Below are 22208 nucleotides of genomic sequence, written 5' to 3' on the forward strand. Positions count from 1 at the left end.
GTTCTGTAACTGTATGCATGTTCTCCTATCATTTTCACATGTAGCTGTAGTACTCAAGTATTGTATCAAATAGAAGTTATATTCAGTTCCATTTTCTGCCCTACTGAACAGGAAATGTGGTAGGCACGGATAATCCAAAATAATTGGCTAGCTTTTGGTACACATTTTTGTACTTAGTTTAACTGGAGCGTGTGTGGCTGAGAATTCAGAGTACTTAAAGTAGTGAACCTTTTTGAAAAACCCAGCTTGAGAAACCATATTTTTCAGACTTTGGTGTCTTGTCCCACTCTTTTCATTCTTTCCAGTTCAAGAGCCTAGCAAAGAAGATCGCATCTCCTTCCTACTCTTCCTTCCTTTCCTCCACGTACCCTGTGGTAAAAGTACAGAGCAAGAGGCTATGGGGGAGAGGTTTTTGTTTTTATGAGAGTAACTTAAGATCATGGTGGGAACCCCAGAAATCCTGTCTTTCATGCTTGAGCAGTGGTATCAACAAGAAGATACCCAGCTGAGTTGTCAAGTGTCCCAGCTTCTGAGTCTGAGTTCTTCCTGAAGTGGGAATCTACAGTTAGGGGAACTGCTAAGGTCAAAGCATCACAAGGAAAACTTACTTATGGCATTGTTGACTTTCCTAGAACCATCAGTATAAACCCTTGTGGTCTCTGCGTTCTCCATGGCCCGTGAGGTACAGCCAGTCATACAGTCGTTGTTTGTGCCGCCCCTGTAGTTTCATGGTGGCAGCATGGTTTTCCCTTGAGTCTGTTCTGACACCTGTGGTGTCCAGAACAAGGAGGGTCATGATAGTGCTCTGCCTTCTGCTGGGCAAACCTCTCCTGGATCTTGAGGGTCAGTGACAGCCTGAACTATATGATCAAAAGAAAGGACCAAAATGGTTGGGAGGAGTTAATCATTGAAACAGTTGTTAAGGGGACTGGAAAAGAGAATGCTTGGAGAAGAAAGGTTGTTGATAATAGGCATTTTCAAATTTATGAAAGGCTTTTATACCAAAGAGGAAATAAAATTAAGACTGTTAGTAAAAATAGTTAGCCATTTTTTGAGGGCCTCTTCGTGTAGTATTCCACATAGCTTGCATGTGTTACATGGCAGGTGCCATCTCTATTTTACAGGTGATGAAACTGAGACTAAGGGTGGTGTAATAACATGCTCAAGATCACACAGTTCTTTTGTGATATAATGATTAAAACCAAGGTCGTCTACTTCTAAAGCCTGTCAGCTGTTGGACTGTAGCGATTCACAGTGGGTAGGAATCAGAAGGAGACAAATCTTAGGCGAGGAGGAAGAAGCTAACCATCCCAGCTATTCTAGAGATGAAGACTAAGTAGAACGTGAAACCTCACTTACTGGGGCTGTTGTGAAGTGAATTCTTACACTGGAAATGTGACTTTATAATTACATTCCTTATAATTCTCTTCCTGTGTGATTTTCTGAACTCCTGTTGCAGGGACAGGCCAGACCCTACCTGCCTTTTCATTCTCAGTGATCCTTGTTTGGTTCTGAGAACCTATTTCTGGTCCCATCTCTGGTGAGGTCTCATTCTGCAGGGGTCAGACTACTTGGATCATTTCTGTCCTTAATCAAAATAATGTTTAGAGGCAGTATTACTTCTTCCTTTTAACAATTGTGCTTTGCCAGTGCCTTCATCATAATGATGATTGTGCAGCATCTGTGGCACCATCAGAAGGGCTCCTTGGATTGTGCTAAACCCAGACATAACCTGGGAAACTATGTGCTACAAGTCTGACCCACTCTTTACCCAGTCTCTTGTGCAGCCCCTAGTTTTCGATGCCTAGATGACTGCTCTTTGATGCAAATGTCGGTCCCTGTCTTGCAGTAGGGGAGGAGAATAGAGTCCCTGGGCTGCACAGCAGAATTGTAGCAGTCGATCAGATGATGATGGGGACATGAAAAGCTAGGAAAGAGAGCTCATCACCTTCCTGAACTACTTATTGTTATCTGCTTATATCTCTAAAAATTGTGGAGGATGTTTATTCTTACCTAAGAGTTTGACAAACTCATGTTGTTTTTACATGTTGGTGTTTGATTTTATAAGGTAATTATGATAATTTAAAGGTTTCAAAACCATATATATTTTATTAATGTTAATAAAATCGATAAAATTTTTTTCTAGCTTATTCACCTTGATGAAGATTGTGTAACAGAACTTTCTGTACATCACAGAAACAACAGGCAAACTATGGAGGATTTAATTTCACTGGTAAGAAATACAGCATGAATTTGAAAGTATTATCTTTTGTTTCATCTTTTTTTGTTGTTTTATCAGTACATTAAAAATAGTATAGCATTTTTCAGGCCTAAGATTTTATCTTGGGTGAAAATACTGTATTGTACTTAGTTTATGTTTGTGTATATTTTCAACTCTTTTCTGATATCTGCTAGATATCCTCTTTAGAAATGAAGTTGAACAAAGAGAATTACGGTGGGAAAAAAAATTAAGAAACAGATCAAACGAATCCAGAGAATTTTCAGAGTTCCAATTCTGACAACTTTAAATTTTTTAACACAGAAGTGTGATTCTGCTGTAGCAATGAGATAAACACAAAGCAGTTTTCATTTTACCTGAAAGCATCCCATTAGCATGACATCATCCCCAACATTATGGATCAGATACATGTGATTTCTGGTGTTGGGTCATTTTTAGCCATTTTAGATGCTTAATCACTAGATCCTATAAGTAGTTTCTCCTGGAAACAGAGGCTGTCTCTGAGTACAGTCTGACATGATGGGCAGGGATCACACCCAGCTTACCTCCTGGTTCACTACCATGTCTTTCATCACCTATGAGTTGTGTTTGCTTTTTCCTCTTTTCTAACTTGAAAGGTAAAGGCCTTAAGCAGATTTTTTTTTAAAGAACTAACCAAAGCTTTGCTAAGCCACAAGTTTTTTCAGTGAGGAGATACGAAAGAATTCTTTTGAATGACACAGTAAGTCTTTTGAAAGACAATTTCAGACAAATGGAACATATCTGGAAAACAGAGTGATAATTTACTTTTTCAGTGGAATGAAAGGAAATGGCAAGAATTGGGAACTGCTGCTGGGTATGTCAGTTCCTTCTTTTTTTTTAAGTGTGTGTTTATTTGGCTACACCAGGTCTTAGTTGCAGCATGTGGACTCTTAGTTGTGGCATGTGGGATCCAGTTCCCTGACCAGGGATTGAACCCAGGCCCCCTGCATTAGGAGCAGGAGTCCTAGCCACTGGACCACCAGGGAAGTCCCAGGGCCTTCGTCTTTTACAGTGAAAATTTGAAGTTTTCACATAGACGAGTTTCATATAATCATGACTTTTTCTTTGGGATGATCTTTAATAGAAAGCTATATTTTGGATTCAAGAAATTGCTTTTTCAACTGTTATTATAGAAATTTTCAAATATCTATAGAGGGACTAGTATAATAACAATGATTTTCCATGTACTCATCTTCTAGCTTTAATTAACAGGTATTAACATTTTGCCAGTTTTATCTGTATCCCAGCACTGTCCTCCCTCTGTCCTTTTTAGCTAAGACATTTCAAAGCAAATCCCATGTATCCTGTTGTTTTATGCAGAAAAACTTTGGCAGGAGATTCACAAACTTTAAAACCTGAATCTGAAAAGTAACACACTCAAAACTTCAATAATCTTTGGGTAAAAAGTCTTTAAAATAGTGTCCTTTATGTGGTGTATACATATAATTTTCAAACTTGAAACTGAAATGGAAATAGGAATTATGAAACTATAACGAAGCATGATAGAGATGGTTTTCTGGTATTACATCTCTCTAAATATCTCAGTTGTCTTGAAAGCTGGGCATGACAAACATCAAGAATGTGTGAGGAGAGTAATAGTTTTCTTCATGTGTACTTTCCCTTCATTCTTAAATGCCTGTTTGTACTTATTTTCTAGTCCTAGGGATGAGTAGACAACCTCTTCAAAACCTTGGCTGAACATTGGAATCACCTAGGAACTTTGATCCTGATGCCTAAATCCCAGCCCCAGAGATTATTATTTCATTGATCTGGGGTGTGGCCTAAGCATCAGAATTTTTAAAGGCTTCTCAAATGATTGCAGTATGTAGACAGGGGTTGGGAGGTACTACTCTGGGTTCTTGCTCTTCAAAGTGTGAGCTATGACCCGCAGCATCACTTTGTGCTTGTTAGAGATGCAGCATCACTTTGTGTACCTCAGACCTACTGAATCAGAATCTGCATCTTAGTAGAACCCAAGTGATTCATTGTGAAGCATTGGTCTGAGTCAGTGGTTCTCAACTGGGAGTGATTTTGCCCCTCCAGGGACATTTTTGGTTGTCACAACTAGGGTGTGTGTATATGCCAATATTACCTGGTGGGTAGAGGCCAGGGATGTTGCTAAATATCCTATAGTACACAAAATAGGCCCTGGCCACAAATTACCCAGGTCAATTATCAATAGTGTTGAAGTTGAGAAATCCTGGTCTGGGAAGTCTCAGAGAATTCACATTGATTCTAGGTACTTTCCAGTTTAAAGAGCCTTGGGAAAACCAGGTTTGAGATCAGCCATGGTTTGTTAACATTTTTTTTTTCCTGGTGTCTTGGGCACTCTGCTGTTGCATTTCAGGCTGGCTAGACAGGACAGAGATCAGTTTAATGTGATCCATGCTGATCTTTGTGTAAAGAGAGAGAAACAATATTATTCACAAACATTCAACTTTTGGAACTACCACTTATATATTATATACCTGAGCATTCTTAAACTGCTTTTTGTATTGGAAGTGAGAATCTCTCATGTGTCATGATTTTTAGCCATCTTGTTTTAACCCTCTTGAGATTTCCTCCAGTGGTGCTAGAGCTTCCTCTTCATTGCTTTCCTCACTTTCCCCCTTGTCTTCCAGCTGTGAGTGGCTCTGGATTGTGGAGCAGCCAGTTATCTGGTTGGGGAACTTCACTGAAGGTCCCATGTGCACACAAGAACCTCCAGACCAAGACAGATCCTTTCCCCTCACCCCTGTGGTGTAAACTCTCATGTGTTCTGGTGATGGAGATTTCAAGATTGAGGGCCCCATTGTGGGAATATAAATGTTGTTCCTTTCTCAAGACCCTGTTTTCTGGACACTGTTCTGTCTTACCCTTTCCTTACATGCCCTTTCTCATGCCCTTAAGACAGATGTCTTGGCTGACACGTCAGCCTCAGCAGGTGTTGTTCTGCACGTAGAACAAACTTCCTTATCTTCAAAGCCTTACTACATGACTTCCTTGTCCAAGAAGGAGACTCAATAAATATGCACTCAGGATTTTCTCGGACAGTTGCTCTTTCGTGAGCTCTCCCTGCACTGTCTCTCATAATCCTGTGTGGTTGTGAGAATTAATTCAGGACGACACCGCTATACCCCAGGAGCAAGGTCAGGGAAAGGAGACTGGGCCGCTCCTCAGTTTATCAACCCTGTGATCCAGTAGCTGCCTGTCCTCAGCCCAGGCGCCCAGGCAGTCCTTTAACATTTGGTTTGCGTGAACAATAATTGGGGATTTTAAAATGTTTTTCATTTCCTGGAAGTAGAACCTTCTTTATAACACGTAAACCTTTTGCTTTACTCTCAGACATTTGACTTTCTAAAGAGGGAGCTGCTTAAAAGATAAGAGAGACATTGGTTGTGTTAGACTTCAGGATTGACATCACCTGGAAAGCATAACTAATGCATTGATTTATCTGTTATTAAACACAGAACTCCCCTGTGCATATTATCATAATAAATAGTATGCCAGTAGCTATGGCAAAAAAGTTATTAAAAGGATGCTTTTTTTGCCTAGGGAAATAGAGAGTTTCCAGGATGATTATTAAGCTCTGAGGTATGTTTAGAAACCTCCACCTAAAACTCAGCATTTTCCCAGTGTTGTTTACAATGCCTGGGTTATGCCATCGTTGACAAGCAAGTGGCAACTTATTTCTGAAACCTTGTCTCTAATCAGTTTATGGCATCCCTTTCAAAAAGGCATTTATCACACATGAGACCATAGATGTGGAAGGTGCAAAAAAAACCTTTAACATGGGAATTATCTGGCAGTCCAGTGATTATGACTTGGTACTTCATTCCTGGGGTGTAGAATTCAGTACCTGGTCAGGGAACTAAGATCCTACAAGCTATGCCTCACGGCCAAATAAATAAATGAATAAACGTTAAATAAATGTTAAATAAATAAAATCTTTAACATGACTTTTGGAGAGTAGAAAGTTTTCACCCAGTTTCCAAGTACCGTCTCCATGAAACCTTTCCCATCCTTCTTCTCCCCAACCTATCTGAATGAAAGGCAACATTCCATGATAATTTATCACAGTGTTACACCTCTTCCACTAGATTGATATGTCCATTATGTGAATTTCAAAGTATATACTACAATTGTGGTTATCTAAAATGTTAACAGATAAAACTTATAAAATCAGAGGTGATAGTAGACCTCTTTGGGTCATGTGAGAGATGACATGTGAGACATGACCCCTTTGTGAGAGATACATAGCATAAAATACTATTTAGTTTTGAATTTTAACACTTTTGTAGGGCAGAGAGTTTCATAGTCTTGAGTACATTATTTAGAAATTTTTAGTTTTTCGTGAGGATTGAACAGACATGTTTATATTCAACACCTCCTAAAACCTCACTAAAATAATAATAAAGGACTAAAAAGGCAAACATTTCACAATGAAAAGAATGAAAGAGGAGATAAAAGGAATGTCAATAAAATTTTAGAAGTTATAAAATAGCTAAGTGGCAGCTGACCTAGCATTTTGGAGAAAACTGAAAGCAGAGTGCATGGAGTGGGAAAAGGCAGTAAGCAAATTGTTAGGGCCCTGGACCTCCAGAAAGGCTCAGGAACCAGAGGTCCTAGGAACCTCTGGGTCAGGGAAGTGAGCAGGTTGGCAACCAGGAAGATTGGTTGGAAGTCTCTGTTAGGAGCAGTTAGACTGCTAGGTCCCTTTCTTTACCTTGTGCTGCATGATAACCTTTCCCCCGCTCCAGCAGAAGACTGGAGAGACACTGAACAAGACATGCTCTTGTACCAGATGCAGCTCAGGTGGGGGTAATGAGCCATTCTGAAATGGATGCATTGACACACACAATCCCCTTCCTGAACAGTGAACCACCATCTCTAACTCCCTTCCCTATTCAACTCTGAGAATGCTGGGATCAGGATTTTATCCTAACTGCAGTGGGGTTGGGGAAAATACTGGGAGACTCATCTCTAGGGAAAAGCCAAGAGAAAAGACCTATTAAACCAATGGTTGGGAGTTCATCTTCCTGCCTGTTAACCTTAAAGCAGGGCTTCCCAATCCCTGGGCCATAGACTGGTATGGTCCATAGCCTGTTAGCAACCAGCCCACACAGCAGGAGGTGAGCAGCGGGCTGGAAAGTAAGCAAGTGAAGCTTCATCTGTATTTACAGCTGCTCCCCATCGCTTGCATTACCGCCCGAGCTCCTCCTGTCAGATCAGCAGCAGCATTAGATTCTCATGGGGGTGTGAACTCTACTGTGAACTGCATATGTGAGGAATCTAGGTTGTGTACCTATTAGAATCTAATACCTGATAATCTGATTCTGCATTATGGTGAGTTGTAATTATTTCATTATGTATCACAATGTAATAATAGAAATAAAGTGCACAATAAATGTAATGTCCTTGAATCATCCAGAAACCATCCTCCCCTCACCCCCCCATCTGGGGAAAAATTGCCTTCCGCAAAACCAGTCCCTGGGGTGAGAAAGGTTGGGGACTGCTGTGTTAGAGAGAAACCCCCAAGGTAATGAACTGCCCCAAACTACACATAGAGTCTTTTAGCTGTGTAGTATGCTCTTTGCTTCTAAATAGAGACATATCAGCCAGCGATCACCAGACCTTTGAGGACAGCCTCTAACATGAAAGTCAAAGATCAAAACAATGGGGTCGGGGAGAGAGTAAAGCAAAAGTGTAGATACTCAGAAAAAATCAGATAATGCAGGGAGTGGGAGAAAATGGCTAAGAAACAATAATTACTATTCTTTGAGATAAGAGAAGCTATTTCTTTTTCGAAATAGGAATAAGATGACTTAACAAGAACATTTTAAGAGATAGCTCTTGAAGATTTAAAATATGACCAGAGAAATGAAAAGCTCAGTAGACATATTTCAAAATGAAGTTAATGTGAAATCTTTCAAAGGTAGAACCTAAAGACAAATATATGCACAAAGAGAAGAGAAGGTAAGAAAGGTCCAACATACACATAATAGAAGCTGCAGGAAAATAAAAAACAGAGGAGGGGAAGGAACCATCAAAGAAACAGTATGAGAAAAAATATTCCAGAAGTGAAAGTATAAGTAACTAGAGCTTGGCAAAATGGATGAAAATAAATCTGCACAAAAGTCTATTTTAGTAAACTTCCAGAAAACTAGGGGTGAAAAAGGAGATCCAGATTTTCTAGAGACAGGAAGCAAAAGGTCATACACAAAGGTTTGGGAATCAGAAAGACTTGATTTTTTGATAACTGTACTAAAAGCGAGAAGACCATGGGACAGTGCCTTCAAAGCTGTGAAAATTATTGTCAACCTAGAATCCCATACTCAGCCAAACCAGAATCAAGTGTGTGAACAGCATAGTCATTTACCAGACATGCAAAATCTCAAAAAATTTACCTCCCATTCATCCAATAATTAAAAAGTTTAATAATTGGCATGGCAGGGATTCCCCGGGACTCTACTCACCTTTTGGCCTTTTCTGATAGATGTCAGGGTACCAACTAAATATTTTGGACATTACCTTTACTTAGTTGTAAGGACTATTTACATGATTTTAATAACATAAATGTGATTTAACTGAAAATTGTGATAAAATTATAGTAGGAGGATATAGGAAGGAGATGTGTTGGGGGAAAAGGAAGGAACTGAAATAGAGCTAATTTCTTTTTTCCATAGTAAGAAAGCTAGAGACAATATCTGACACTAAACCAAAATTTAAAGCTGTATAATCAATTGATTTAGAAATACAGAGGAAATAACTGAAAGTGTTAAAAAGTGGTACCTTTTAGGGAGTGGAAATTGTGTGTGGGTATGGTGTAGGGGATTGCTGTTTTTCATTGTATGCTTTGTAAAGCTTAAAAAAAAATTCTAAACTCTGAATGTCATGACACTGGGGAAAAATATTAATTTAAAATAAAGATGATGTCAAAAGCAAGTTTAGTCTTCTAAACAACTTGATTTTCTTTTCTCCAGTGGCAGTATGATCACCTCACAGCTACTTACCTTCTGCTCCTAGCCAAGAAGGCTCGGGGGAGACCGGTTCGTTTAAGGCTTCTTTCTTCCTATGGACAGGCCAGCTCAACGCCAGTCACAAACATAAAGGTGAATGTTAGAACCTTTTGTGTGAGTGCCATCCACTCTTGCCATGTGCTTTCTCTGTTCATGAGTGAATACACGCCAGGAAGGTTAACTTTGCTGATGTCAAGGACCCGGAGGCAAGGCATTTTATGATTTAAATATTTTTGTTAAGGGAAATGAGAAATTCTGAGCTTGAATGCTAAAATTTTGAATGTCTGCCTGGCATTAAAAGAAAAATTTCTCCCTTCCTCCTTTTTTCCCATGAAAGTAACTCCTGATTGTTGTAGAATAATTTTAAGCCACAGATAAGCTAAAGGAGAATATAATTTATCTACAAAGCTACTACCATCTATAGATAAAATAGTTTATATTTTACTGTCTTTCCAGTCTTTTTTAGTGTGCTTGTTTATATCTTATGTAAATTATAGGACAAATTATATATGCTTTGTGTAAATGAAGTGTTTCAGTGAATATTTTGATACTCATTTATGTTAGGGGTTTAGGATGTTTTGAATGGTAGGTATAGCTCACGCAACTCAAATTTCTTGTATGACTTGTAACAATTTTTTTCTATTTTGTCATCTTTATCTCATTTTCCTTCGTCATGAATTTGTAGAATGGTGGAAAAGCCTTAACCTATTTGGAAGCACTGTGTCATTCCTAAGTGCTCACATCAGTCTCTGTTTTCTATGCGATTCTCTGTATTTCCCATGGCTTAAAATTCTGCCTTCCAAATACTTTGCTGAATGGAAAGTGGAGCTTTGTAATATAATCGTCCTTCCATTAGTTCAGGTTGCAGTTTAAATGATTTTAGCACTAGAAAACTGTACTTTTGTTATTCTCAGAGAGAGGGAGTGTGCCCTCTTTGTGGAATCCAGGATGTTTGCTCAGTCTCTCAGTTGCGTTTGAGTCTTTGCGACCCTGTAGACCGGAGCCCACCAGGCTCCTTTGTCCATGGGATTTCCCTGGGCGAGAATACTGGAGTGGGTTGCCATTGCCTCTTCCAAGGGATCTTCTTTTCCCCGGGATTGAACCTGCATCTCTCGCATCTCCTGCATTGGCAGGTGAATTCTTTACCACTGTGCCACCTGGGAAGCCTGGAATCCAGTATAGCCCAAATGATTATGTGAGTGCAGTGATTTTTTTTAAATTGGAGGATAATTGCTTTACAATGTTGTGTTGGTTTCTGCCATACAACAATGTGAGTCAGCCGTCAGTGTACCTATGTCCCCTCCCTCTTGAATCTCCCTCCTACGCCCCAGATATTTTTTTCTTTAGGTCTCAAAGCTGTGTTTTAAATATCTTCAAATGCTACCCCTTTCATAATCTTTTGTTGAATCCACCCGTATCCCCACCCCTGGCAATTCCTTTAACAATTCACAGAGATCTCTTTTTTGGCACTTGTCAATCATGTACTGTACGTTTAGTGGTTCTTCTGTCCCTGAGAGGCCTAACTTGTCTCCCTTCTCTCCCTAGTTGGTCTTTTGACCAAACTAAAAACTGAAAGTGTTAGTATAAGGGGCTGTTGTGTGAAGAAATCTCTGAAGTGAGATAATCTTACTGCTGGGCTGTTTTTCTTTTTAAAGAATTTTTAGTTTTGTATTGGAGTATAGCCTGTTTACAGTGTTGTGACAGTTTCAGGTGGACAGCAAAGGATGAGCTGTTTTTCTAGTCTGTTCTCAGAGTTATACTGGGTTGGCGAATATCCCATGCCCAGGCAGATCTTTCACCTGCTGACTCCATGAACCATCCCATCCCTCATCCTGCTCACAGAGCAAACTCTGTCAAGTCTGATACTCAAGTTGGTACCTTTGGGTTCAGGAGGACGCAAAAACCTAAACTTTGGTTCTGATCAAAGTAATTTCAGAGAGATGTTAGATACCTCCATACTTAGAATAAACCTCAGCTTAATTTTATTTATTTTTAATTTTTTGGCTATACTGTGTGGCATGCGGGATCCTAGCTCCCTGACCAGGGATTGAACCCAGGCCCTCAGCAGTGAAAGTGCAGAATCCTAACCACACTGGACTGCCAGGGAACTCCCTAAGTTTTTGAGTTTATGATACCCTAGTTAAAAGCTCTTAGACATTTTCCTGAGCCATTAGATTTTCTTATATCTGGATTGGCCTGGTCTCAATTGATGTGCTTACATGAGTCGAGTATCTAAGTAAAAATGATCTGGGAAGGTATTTAATCTTCCATCTAATGAGCAGTTACCCAATAATTTAATTATTTGGGCATTTATATTATTGAGTCAATTTTTATAGCCAATAAAGAGAGTTTTTAATGACAAGAAATGAAGTAGAAATCAAATTTTTTTTTTTTCTCCCTGATCTTTATGCAACTCACTAAGGCTTGAAGCAAGCTATATAGTCTTTCTGCTATTCTCCTCCTTGATAGAATCACTCTTTTTTTCTCTAGAGTGTTCTTTATAAAAAAGTAAGTAATTCTGAACTATTAATCAATGGATGACACTTTCAGTGAAATGATAATACAATCTGATCTGAGAACCACAAAAAGACCACATATTTTCAGCATCATTAGCATTTTCAGGCCCTGTGCTAGCTCTTAGAAAACAGTCTGTATGAAGGAGAGTGCTTGCTGTCTAACAGATAAGATAAGGCAAGACACGTATAAATGACACAATATCATAGTAGATGGTGGGTGCCAGGTAAGCACTAGAGATGTGTGATAGAGGCTTTATGGAGCATGGGAGTGATCACTATGGGTGATTCAAACTGGATCCGTTGTTAAGTTTAGGAAAGTGGAAAAGAAGAGGCACAGAATTTAGGGCAAGGTGAATGGAATTAGCAAAAACTCAGTCTCCTAAATGTGCTTGATGTATTCATTTGACAATGATTAGATTTGTTTGGTTAAAATAGAATTCAAGGGGGAAAAGTAAGAGAGGGAGAGAGAATGGGTGATCTGGAAGGGTAGCTGAAAGCTAGATTGTAGAGAACCTTGAAATGCCAGATCAGAGGGTTAGACTTGATGCTATAGGTAATGGGAAACTGGATTTTTGAGCAAGCCATGACAATGACAAATCACCAACTTGACTGATTTTCAGAATTCATCCATTTGTATATAGGAGTATTCAATCAGGGATATGTATGTGCTTTTACTCCCTACTGTAGCCCTCATTCATACAATACTGTGCTTCTCCCCACTGAGCCTAGACTTAGTATTTTTCTCAGCCTAGCACTCCATGTAACTAGTTCTAGTTGATGGTAATTGACAACCCTGGAAAACTCTGTCATCCCTGGTTGAGAGGGTGGAAAGACTAGTGGTGGGGATTGTGTTGTCTGCCTAAATGGTTTAGATATGAGAAGATTTGTCCTTGAATTAGAAAATTAGAAAAGAAGGGATTTTGGGGGTGTAAGAAATTCAAGTACAGTTGCCTGACCAGGCTAAATAGATGTTGAAGGAAATAAAAAATCCAGCTATACTGCATAGTCTTAGAATTTAGGTTATATCTAATGTATTCCTAGTTTATTTAGCTTCCCAGATGGCTCAGTGGTAAAGAATCTGCCTACCACTGCAGAAGATGCAGGTTCAATCCCCACTTTACTCTTCTTGCCTGGGGAATGCCATGGACAGAGGAACCGGGCAGGCTACAGTCCATGGGGTTGCAAAGAGTCAGACATGCCTGAGCAACTGAGCACAGACAGTTTATTGAGGAGGAAGAATGAAGGAAAATAAGTGACTCTGTTGGTATTATTAGCATAGGATCCCAAATATCTTGTCTCCAGGAGATGTTTCATAAGGCTAATTTATTCCTAGTAGAAATTGCTAACTACTCAGTATGTTCTTCCAACCAAGAAACCCCTATTTCAGAGTCCCTTCCATTTTCTACTTTGTCAGAGAGCTTCTTATTTGTGGATTTGCAAAGGAGTCATTTGTCTGGTGTTGTAGTCATTATCTGATAATGATAAGCTACTTAGCCGTATAACATAAGAACATTCCAAGGCATCTTGTTTGAGAGTCAGAGATTCTCCTATCTAATAATTTGAATTAAAGACTTTTGACTTCTTGTTTTCAGTTTTGGATGTGAGCTCCTTGTATATACTGTCTCTCATTTGTTTCTGCTTCCAGGGCCTTGCCCTGTGCCTGTAATATACCGTTAAAAACTGAATCATGGTGGCATTGTTTTCTGAGTTCTTCTGTTTTTGAATAGTCAAAGAATCTGAGTCTAGAAGATATGATCACGAGTGATGAAAATTATGTGACCGGATTAATGACCTATGAATGGTGTGAAGACATTTCATCAAGAGGTGTGGCTACTCCACAAACACCACAGGTTGGTTATTTTTATTATTTAAAGTAAAATATGTTATCTCAGTTATAAAAAATGTCTAGACTATATAACATGAGATCTAATTTGTGCTTGCAAATTTCATGAATTCCTAAACCATTGAAAATATTAACAGATTGTTGGGATATAAATGAAAGGAAGCCAATCATTTCCAAGTTGAATTCTTTTCATTTTGGAGCACTTTACTGCTCTTTTTTTTCCCCTTTCCTCCCCTCCCCTCCTGTTTACAAAATGAGGTATAATTTAAATGTCCCTGTTCCACAGACTTATCAATACTTGTTACTTTTTGTGTTTAATATTTTCTAATCTGATGAGTGTGAAGTGATATCTCAGTGTGGTTTTAATTTGTACTTTTTTTGATTAGATTTGTATCTTTTCATATGTTGATCAGCCAATCTTTTTTCCTGTTTTATGAAATGTCTTTTTGTGTCTTTTGCCTATTTTTCTATTGGATTGTTTCTTTTCTCTTGTGGTATTGAGGAAATTCTAAGTTTAATTCTAACCCTTTGTTGGTTGTGTATTGCAGGTGTACAGGTATATTATCTGAGTTTGTCACTTGTCTTTTTGCTTTGATGGCAGGAGTCATTAATTTTAATGCGTTGTCAGTATTTTTCTTTATGGTTTGTAACTTTTGTATCTTTTAAAAGAAATCATTCTCCAAAAGTTATAAACGCATTCACACATATTGCTTCTCAAGTTTTAAAGCTCTTTCTTTCACATGTAAGTCTTTATTCTATGGAGAATGAATTCTCTTGTATGGTGTGAGGTAGGGAATCAGTTCTTCCTCTTATAACCAGTTGTGCCAGCGCCATTATGAAGTCCAGTCTTTCTGCACTGATCTACAGTGGCACTTTTGTCAGATATCAAGTTCTTATATGTATGTCTGCTTCTGAGAAATATTTTGTTTCATTGGTTTATTTGCACCAATACCATCTATCTTACCTCTTCAGTTTTATAATATTTCTTTTATCTGGATGGCCAGTTTACTCCCATCTTAGGCTTCTATAGGGATATCTTGGCTGTTTCTTGTTCCTTTTCATTTCCATGTACATTTTAGAGTCATTTTGATAAATTTTTGATAAACTGATAACTTTACATACACTTAAAAATTGAAATTACATTGGTTCTACGATTCAATTTGGGAAAAAATCTCAAACCCCTCATCTGTAGACATAGTATACCTTGCTATTTATTAGGTTTTAGTTAATTGCTTTCGATAAAATTTTATAAATTTCTCCCAAAAGATCTTATATATCTTTTACTAGATTTATTCCTGAGTACTTTTATTTTTTATTGCTATTGGGAATGTTAGGCTTTTTAAAGTCACATGTTCTAACTGTCTAATACTGGTGTATAGATATGAAATTGATTTTTGTGTATTGATCTTAAATTCAACCGCTTTCATAAACTCTTAAATTCTTATACTTTATATATTCTTTCACATATTATAAAAAACCAGCTGTGAGTGATAGTTTGGTTACTTCCTTTCCAATTCTCATGCCTTTAGTGTCATTGTATTACTGTACTTAGTAGTCCTGACAGTATAGCAGACATCCTGTGTTCCTCCCAACTGTAGAATGATGCTTCTAATATTTTACCATTAAGTATGGTGCTTGTTTTTTCTTTTTCATTCCCCTTCACCCTCCCTTTCTCTGTTCTTCTTTCCCTTTTCTTGTTATCCCCCTTTTCCCTCTCTCTTCTCTGTGCCTCCCACCCCATATTTTTCAGACTAAGAACATTTTCTCATCTATCCTGGTTTGCTTAAAAATTATGAATCTCAGTTGCAGAAAAAAAGATTAGATAGAATTCATCTGTTGAGATAATCATCTGGCTTTGTTCTTTCCATTTGTTAATGTAGTATATATTATATTAATAGATTTTATTTTAAAACAATTTTGCATCCTTTAGATAAGCCCAGTTTGTCATGATGTATTGCTTTCTTTTTTACATGTTGCTGGGTTTAGTTTACTAATAATTTTCATTTAGAATTTTTGCTTCTATGTTCTTAAGTGAGATTGGCCAATTCTTTCTTAAATGACTTTTTTTTTCTTTTGAAAATTTTAGTTTTGTTATGCATAAGTAATACATGGGTATATTCATCTTGTAAAAAAATTCAAACATTATGGAATTATGTTGAATAAAGAGTGAAAGGCTTTCTTCCCCTGTTCTTGCATCCCATCCCATCTTATATTAATCATATCTGATTGATATTAAGATTATAATTTGTCTTTTAAAATGATTTGGAACATAGTCTTTTTTATTCCCTGATGGTATTTAAGAGCTATTAATTATATTTTCCTTGAGTGTACGATGGAGCTTATGTAACTATCTGGGCCTGGAATTTTTCTGTGAGAAGCTAGTCAACTACTGATTCAATTTCTTTTGTGTTTATAGGACTACATAGTATTTCAATTTCTTCCTGTCAGCTTGGTGAATGTTGTTTTTCTCGTGTCCCTTTCATTTAAGTTTTAAAATGTTTTGGCATAAAATCAATGGATACTATGGTCCCATGGACTTTTCACTCATTTTCCTCCAGTAGTTAATTTTGCATAACTGTTGTACAATTTTTTTTGGCTCCATACATTTTCAACTTCATAAATTACATTTTTAGAATGTAATGCTATTGATATTTGTTTTGATTGACTCACATTTCCCTTCATTTACTTACCCTTCTTATCTCTCAAATCCTTCATTCTAAAATTATTTTTTTCTTCCTGAAGTGTATCCTTTAAAATTTCCTTTAGTGGAAGTCAGAACTGATGGCAAACACTCTTTCTAAATTAGCTAAAATTGTCTTTTTCACTTTCATTTTTGGAATGTAGTTTCTCTATATATTGATTTCTAGTTTATCAGTTATTTTACACTCTTCATTTTGAACATATTATTCCACTCTCTTTTTTTTCCCCCCTCTGTTCTCCTAGAGATAGTTTTTTTTTTTTTAATTAATGAAGAATTGTTTAATTGCTAAGTCATGTCCAACCCCATGAACTGTCGCCCACCAGGCTCCTCTGTCCATGGGATTTCTCAGGCAAGAATATTGGAGTGGGTTGCTATTTCCTTCTCCTCCACTGTCTTCTTGCTTCTGTGGTTACCATTGAGTAATCGGTGTCAGCAAATTTGGAAAACTCAGCAGTGGCCACAGAACTGGAAAAGGTCAGTTTCATTCCAATCCCAAAGAAGAGCAATGACAAAGAATACTCAAACTACCACACAATTGCACTCATCTCACACACTAGCAAAGTAATGCTCAAAATTCTCCAAGCCACGCTTGGAGAACCACGAAATTCCAGATGTTCAAGCTGGATTTAGAAAAGGCAGAGGAACCAGAGATCAAATTGCTAACATCCGTTGGATCATTGAAAAAGCAAGAGAGTTCCAGAAAAACATCTACTTCTGCTTTATTAACTATGCCAAAGCCTTTGACTATGTGGATCACAACAAACTGGAAAATACCAGACCACCTGACCTGCCTCTTGAGAAATCTGTACGCATGTCAAGAAGCAACAGTTAGAACTGGACATGGAACAACAGACTGGTTCAAATAGGGAAAGGAGTATGTCAAGGCTGTATATTGTCACCCTGCTTATTTAACTTATATGCAGAGTACATCATGAGAAATGCTGGACTGGATGAAGCACAAGCTGGAATCAAGATTGCCAGGAGAAATATCAGTAACCTCAGATACGCAGACGACACCACCTTTATGGCAGAAAGTGAAGAACTAAAGAGCCTCTTGATGAAAGTGAAAGAGGAGAGCGAAAAAGTTGGCTTACAACTCAACATTCAGAAAACTGAGATCATGACATCTGGTCCCATCACTTCATGGCAGATAGATAGGGAAACAATGGAAACAATGACAGACTTTATTTTTGGGGACTCCAAAATCACTGCAGATTGTGACTGCAGCCATGAAATTAAAAGACGCTTGCTCCTTGGAAGAAAAGCTATGACCAACCTAGATAGCATATTAAAAAGCAGAGACATTACTTTGCCGACAAAGGTCTGTCTAGTCAAAGCTATGGTTTTCCAGTAATCATGGATGTGAGAGTTGGACTATAAAGAAAGCTGAGCACTGAAGAATTGATGCTTTTGAACTGTGGTGTTGGAGAAGTCTCTTGAGAGTCCCTTGGACTGCAGGGAGATCCAACCAGTCCATCCTAAAGGAAATCAGTCCTGAATATTCATTGGAAGGACTGATGCTGAAGCTGAAACTCCAATACTTTGGTCACCTGATGTGAAGAACTGACTCATTGGAAAAGGCCCTGATGCTAGGAGAGATTGAAAGCAGGAGGAGAAGGGGATGACAGAGGATGAGGTGGTTGGATGGCATCACCGACTAGCATGCCATCACATGGCATCACATGAGTTTGAGTAAACTCTGGGAGTTGGTAAGGGACAGGGAGGCCTGGCGTACTGCAGTCCATGGGGATCACAAAGAGTCGGACACGACTGAGCTACTGAACTGAATCAGTGTCAGTCAGGTTGCTTTCTAGTTAGTCTTTTCCCTGTCTCTTTTTAGGATTTTCTCTTTGCTTTTGGTGTTCTGCAGTCTCATTGTTAGGTGTACTGTCTGGGTGAGTAGTGTCTTCTAGAGTTGTACAACCTGGTAAATATAGATATGGATTTCTTTTTGTTTGCGATTCATTGTGTTTCCTGCATTTGAGGATTTGTATCTTTAATTAATTTTAGAAAATACCTTGAGTAATTACTGCTTTTTCATTGTCTCTATCTCTGGAACGTGTAATAGATATATGTTAGACCATAGAAGGAAATGGCAACCCACTCCAGTATTCTTGCCTGGAGAATCCCAGGGACGGAGGAGCCTGGTGGGCTGCCGTCCAAGGGTTCGCACAGAGTTGGACACGACTGAAGCGAGTTAGCAGCAGCAGACCATAGAGCTTCGTCTTCCATTTATTTTAAACTCTCATATATCCCATATCTCTCTCTCTAAGCTGCATTCTAGATCGTTTCAGACTTATTTCACATTCACGTTCTTTTTTCATTTCTATCTATCTGCTGTTTGACATGTCCATTGAATTTTTCATTTTTATCATTGCATTATTTCTAGGGATTTTTATTCGTTTTCAAAATTGCTTTACCTTTTTTCTTTTCATGTTTTAAATTTTTTATTTTGAGCATATGAACATGTTTATGTTCTATACTTGATAATTTTAATATCTTACATCTTTTTGAGTCTGTTTCTTTTGTTTATTTTTACTCCTGACTTTTGCTCATGGTGTTTGTATTATTTGTGATTTTTTTTTAAATAGGCTTATTTTTCTTGGAACTCTTTGGGAATGCTTTGAGGCTTGGATTAAAGGTTGAGGGCTTGGGTTGTGCTGGATTGAAGCTTTTCTTTCAGATAGGAATTGTGTTTCCTTTTGTTATGTTCCTGGAATACAACCATTTAGGACTAGAACTATTTTAAATCAAATTCTAAGGCTGAAATTTCTGGGATATGAATTTGAGCTCCAAACCTGTGTGAAGACTGTCCTGTGGTTACTTAACAATTGTTAAAGGAAACTCTTTTCTTCTTCAGAGCCATAACCAGGACAGACAGGTTTTTTTGCCAACTCCTTTACAGGGCAGGTTTAAATTTATTCACCCTTTCATTTTCCTTTGGCCCCTCCTGGCTTTACCTGGAAGCTTTGGCTCTAATTTAGCACCTTGCATAGGTCTCATCTCCTGCTGTAGATTATGCGAGAGAGTGGGTGGATGCCCTTAGGGCAGCAGGCAGTTTCAGCCTTGATTACATTTCTGCATTCATGCTCCTGTTTTTCGTTTGACCTCTGAGGATTTTCCTATCTTTTTTGCAAGCTCAACCATAAATTTAAAAGGATTTAGACATATTTTCTATGTAACATTTCTGTTAGAACATTTTAACATAGTTTTTCTGGGCTGGTCATTGACTAAACTTTATTTCTTGGTACATAGTAGAAGCAAACTGGCAGTCTAGATATGGGAAGCAATTCTTAGGGATTTATTTGTGGCCATCCTCAATTGCCTAGAATCTGGGTGTGTTTGATTAAATACAGTTTGAAACATGTTGAAAATTACCTGTCAATAGAACAGCCTAAAGTGATCTACATGTACTAACTAAAGAGAACTGAATATACATTTTCAAATTTCCTGGTATCACCCATAATATGCTCTTGATAGTGTTGCATTTTAATAAAAATGGTGCAAGGTAATTTGCAAATGATTAAGGCATGTTGTAAAGAAATTGACTTTTCTTCTTCAGTGTGCTTTATCCAGTAACTTTTTTTTTTCCAGTTTGCCAAGCATTGGACAGAATCAAATGGCCTGGAATCTACATCATTAACTCCAGTATTATGCAGGGCATCTGCCAATAAATTAAAGAACAAAGAAAATGTATGTACTCCTAAGTCTGCTGTAAAGAATGAAGAGTGCTTTGTATTTCCTGAGCCAAAGACTCCAGTTAATAAGAACCAGTATAAAAGAGAAATACTCACTACACCAAATCATTACAGTACACCCTCAAAAGGTATTTGCTGTTTAGATTAAACAGTAGCAAAATATCTCGAAATTCCTTCTTCTTACCGTGCTAAATAAACATATAGCAGATCAGAAATGGGTAGCATTGCCCTCAGGAATTATATAGGAGAAGCCAGGCTGTTTTTTAAGCATATGTTATTTGCATTAGTTGGAATGAAAGCATATTAATCAACTTCAGATTTTTCTCAAATGTTATTAAGTTTTTGTCTTTTCCACATTTATAGAGTTGAATCATAGCATCATAGAATATCAAAGGTGAAAGGCAAGTTATAGCTGATTTAATCCCCCTACCCTTTTCATAACGGAGGAACCTGAGACTCAGATGAGTGAAGGGATCTGCCCAAGGTTGTACATGTAGCCTGAGACCTTGCTTGCCCCTCTGCCCCCACATAGAATGACTCCATTCAAGTCTTTGCTGAGCCCTTCTTACTGGTCTGGAGCTCCAGTTCTGGTGTCTGATCCTGTTCTGCCTGTTCTATTACTGATGCCCTTCTGGATACCTAGAGCTGTGTCTATATTACAGCTCTCTCTCATTTACCTTGATTTCCTCTTCATTGGGTGACATCTCAGAGTTTTCATAGCTGATGTTATCTGGGCACATTCTGTTTTGTCACTCTGTTTAAAACATAGTGCCTAGAACTGAATCCAGTTTTCCAGTACTAGGTCTCACCAGGATGAGACAGTGTCATGAGAGGAGGCGCTGTCTTACTTTACTGTGACATGGCATAGTACCTAGCTGGAGCCATACTTGGTATCTTGTGCCTACTAGGTGCCTGCATGCATGCCAGGTTGCTTCGGTCTGCCTGACTTTTTGCAACCCCATGGTCCGTAGCCCTCCAGGCTCCTCTGTCTATGGGATTCTCCAGGCAAGAATACTGGAGTGGGTTGCCATGCCCTCCTCCAGGGGATCTTCCCAACCCAGGGATCAAACCTGTGTCTTTCATGTCTCCGCATTGGCAGGCAGGTTCTTTACCACTAGTGCCTGGTATATAATGGGGGCCATTTCTGTTGAATGAAGAAATGGATAAATTAGAGAGAGCCTGAAGGGATTTTATTTACTGTGATCTAGTCTTTGTCACTTTAAAGAAATGACACCTAAACTTTATTAGTTGTCTTTCCAGCAATTGTGACCTACTCATGTGTTATGTTAAAATCTTAATGAACCTACACTGTGAAGCATTGCCTTGTGAATGGCTGCCCACATCCTGCCATTGTGTTTCCAGTTTGCTAACTGACTAACTGATAGCCAGTTCTAGAGTCTACTTCTTATACATAAAGATATTATGAAACACTTGGTGAGAATATTTGCTGGAAGTTCTGTTGATAACATTATCCAGTTGAATCAACACTGTCCCTAAAATCATGAGGCTGGTTTGGTGTGATGTGTGAAAGCCTGTGGTTATTTATGAGTGTTAATGAGATAATATTTGCATATAGTAGGATCTCAGTAATTGCTACTCTTGCATCGTATCTCTTTCTCTTCTCTTATTTCTCTTAATATACCTGCAAGGTCCGTTGTGAGTTGTGAGTTGGGCAGGGAACTAGAATGGACCTTTAACTCAACCCATTCAGGGCTTTTTTTTTTAATTATTTTTTAAAAATAGTCCCTTCTATTATTGACTTTCAATAAAAAAATGTATGTAATTCTGAAAGTTTTGAAAATATAGGTAGTTTGGAATTTATAATCTTAAAGTGTCATTAATTTACATATCTTGTCCCTGTGAGAGATTACATTGGTCAGAAGCTATTTTTGGCCATTTTTCTTTAAACATAAGGGCTGCCAAGAGAAGCAGTGGCCGAAGCCCCAATTGATAGCCTCCATCAGCACTTTGCATTTTACTTTTGCTCTGAGTCATATTTTTAATATTTATTTTTTATTATTTTGCTGCTCTGGGTCCTCATTGCAGCATGGGGGATCTAATTCCCTGACCAGGGATCAAATCTGAGCCACCTGCTTTGGAAGCATGGAGTCTTAGCGACTGGATCAAAAGGGCAGTCCCTCTGAGTCATTTTTTGACCTAAGAATTAGTTTTATTTTTCTGAATCCTGTCTA

At 38.2% G+C, this 22208-nt stretch overlaps 1 protein-coding gene across 2 annotated transcripts in view; it reads left to right on the forward strand.

Annotated features, from left to right (window-relative positions):
* MELK (maternal embryonic leucine zipper kinase) overlaps nt 1-22208 on the forward strand; it is a 72823-nt gene that overhangs the window by 41594 nt on the left and 9021 nt on the right. For both annotated transcript variants that reach the window (XM_055578545.1, XM_055578544.1), the window contains 4 exons: nt 2147-2233; nt 9223-9351; nt 13502-13624; nt 19913-20144. In XM_055578545.1, the coding sequence (XP_055434520.1) occupies nt 2147-2233; nt 9223-9351; nt 13502-13624; nt 19913-20144 (571 nt within the window). The remainder of the gene's footprint in view (nt 1-2146; nt 2234-9222; nt 9352-13501; nt 13625-19912; nt 20145-22208) is intronic.

Source organism: Bubalus kerabau, chromosome 4 (assembly GCF_029407905.1).
Source record: "Bubalus kerabau isolate K-KA32 ecotype Philippines breed swamp buffalo chromosome 4, PCC_UOA_SB_1v2, whole genome shotgun sequence".
Taxonomy (NCBI): domain Eukaryota; kingdom Metazoa; phylum Chordata; class Mammalia; order Artiodactyla; family Bovidae; genus Bubalus; species Bubalus kerabau.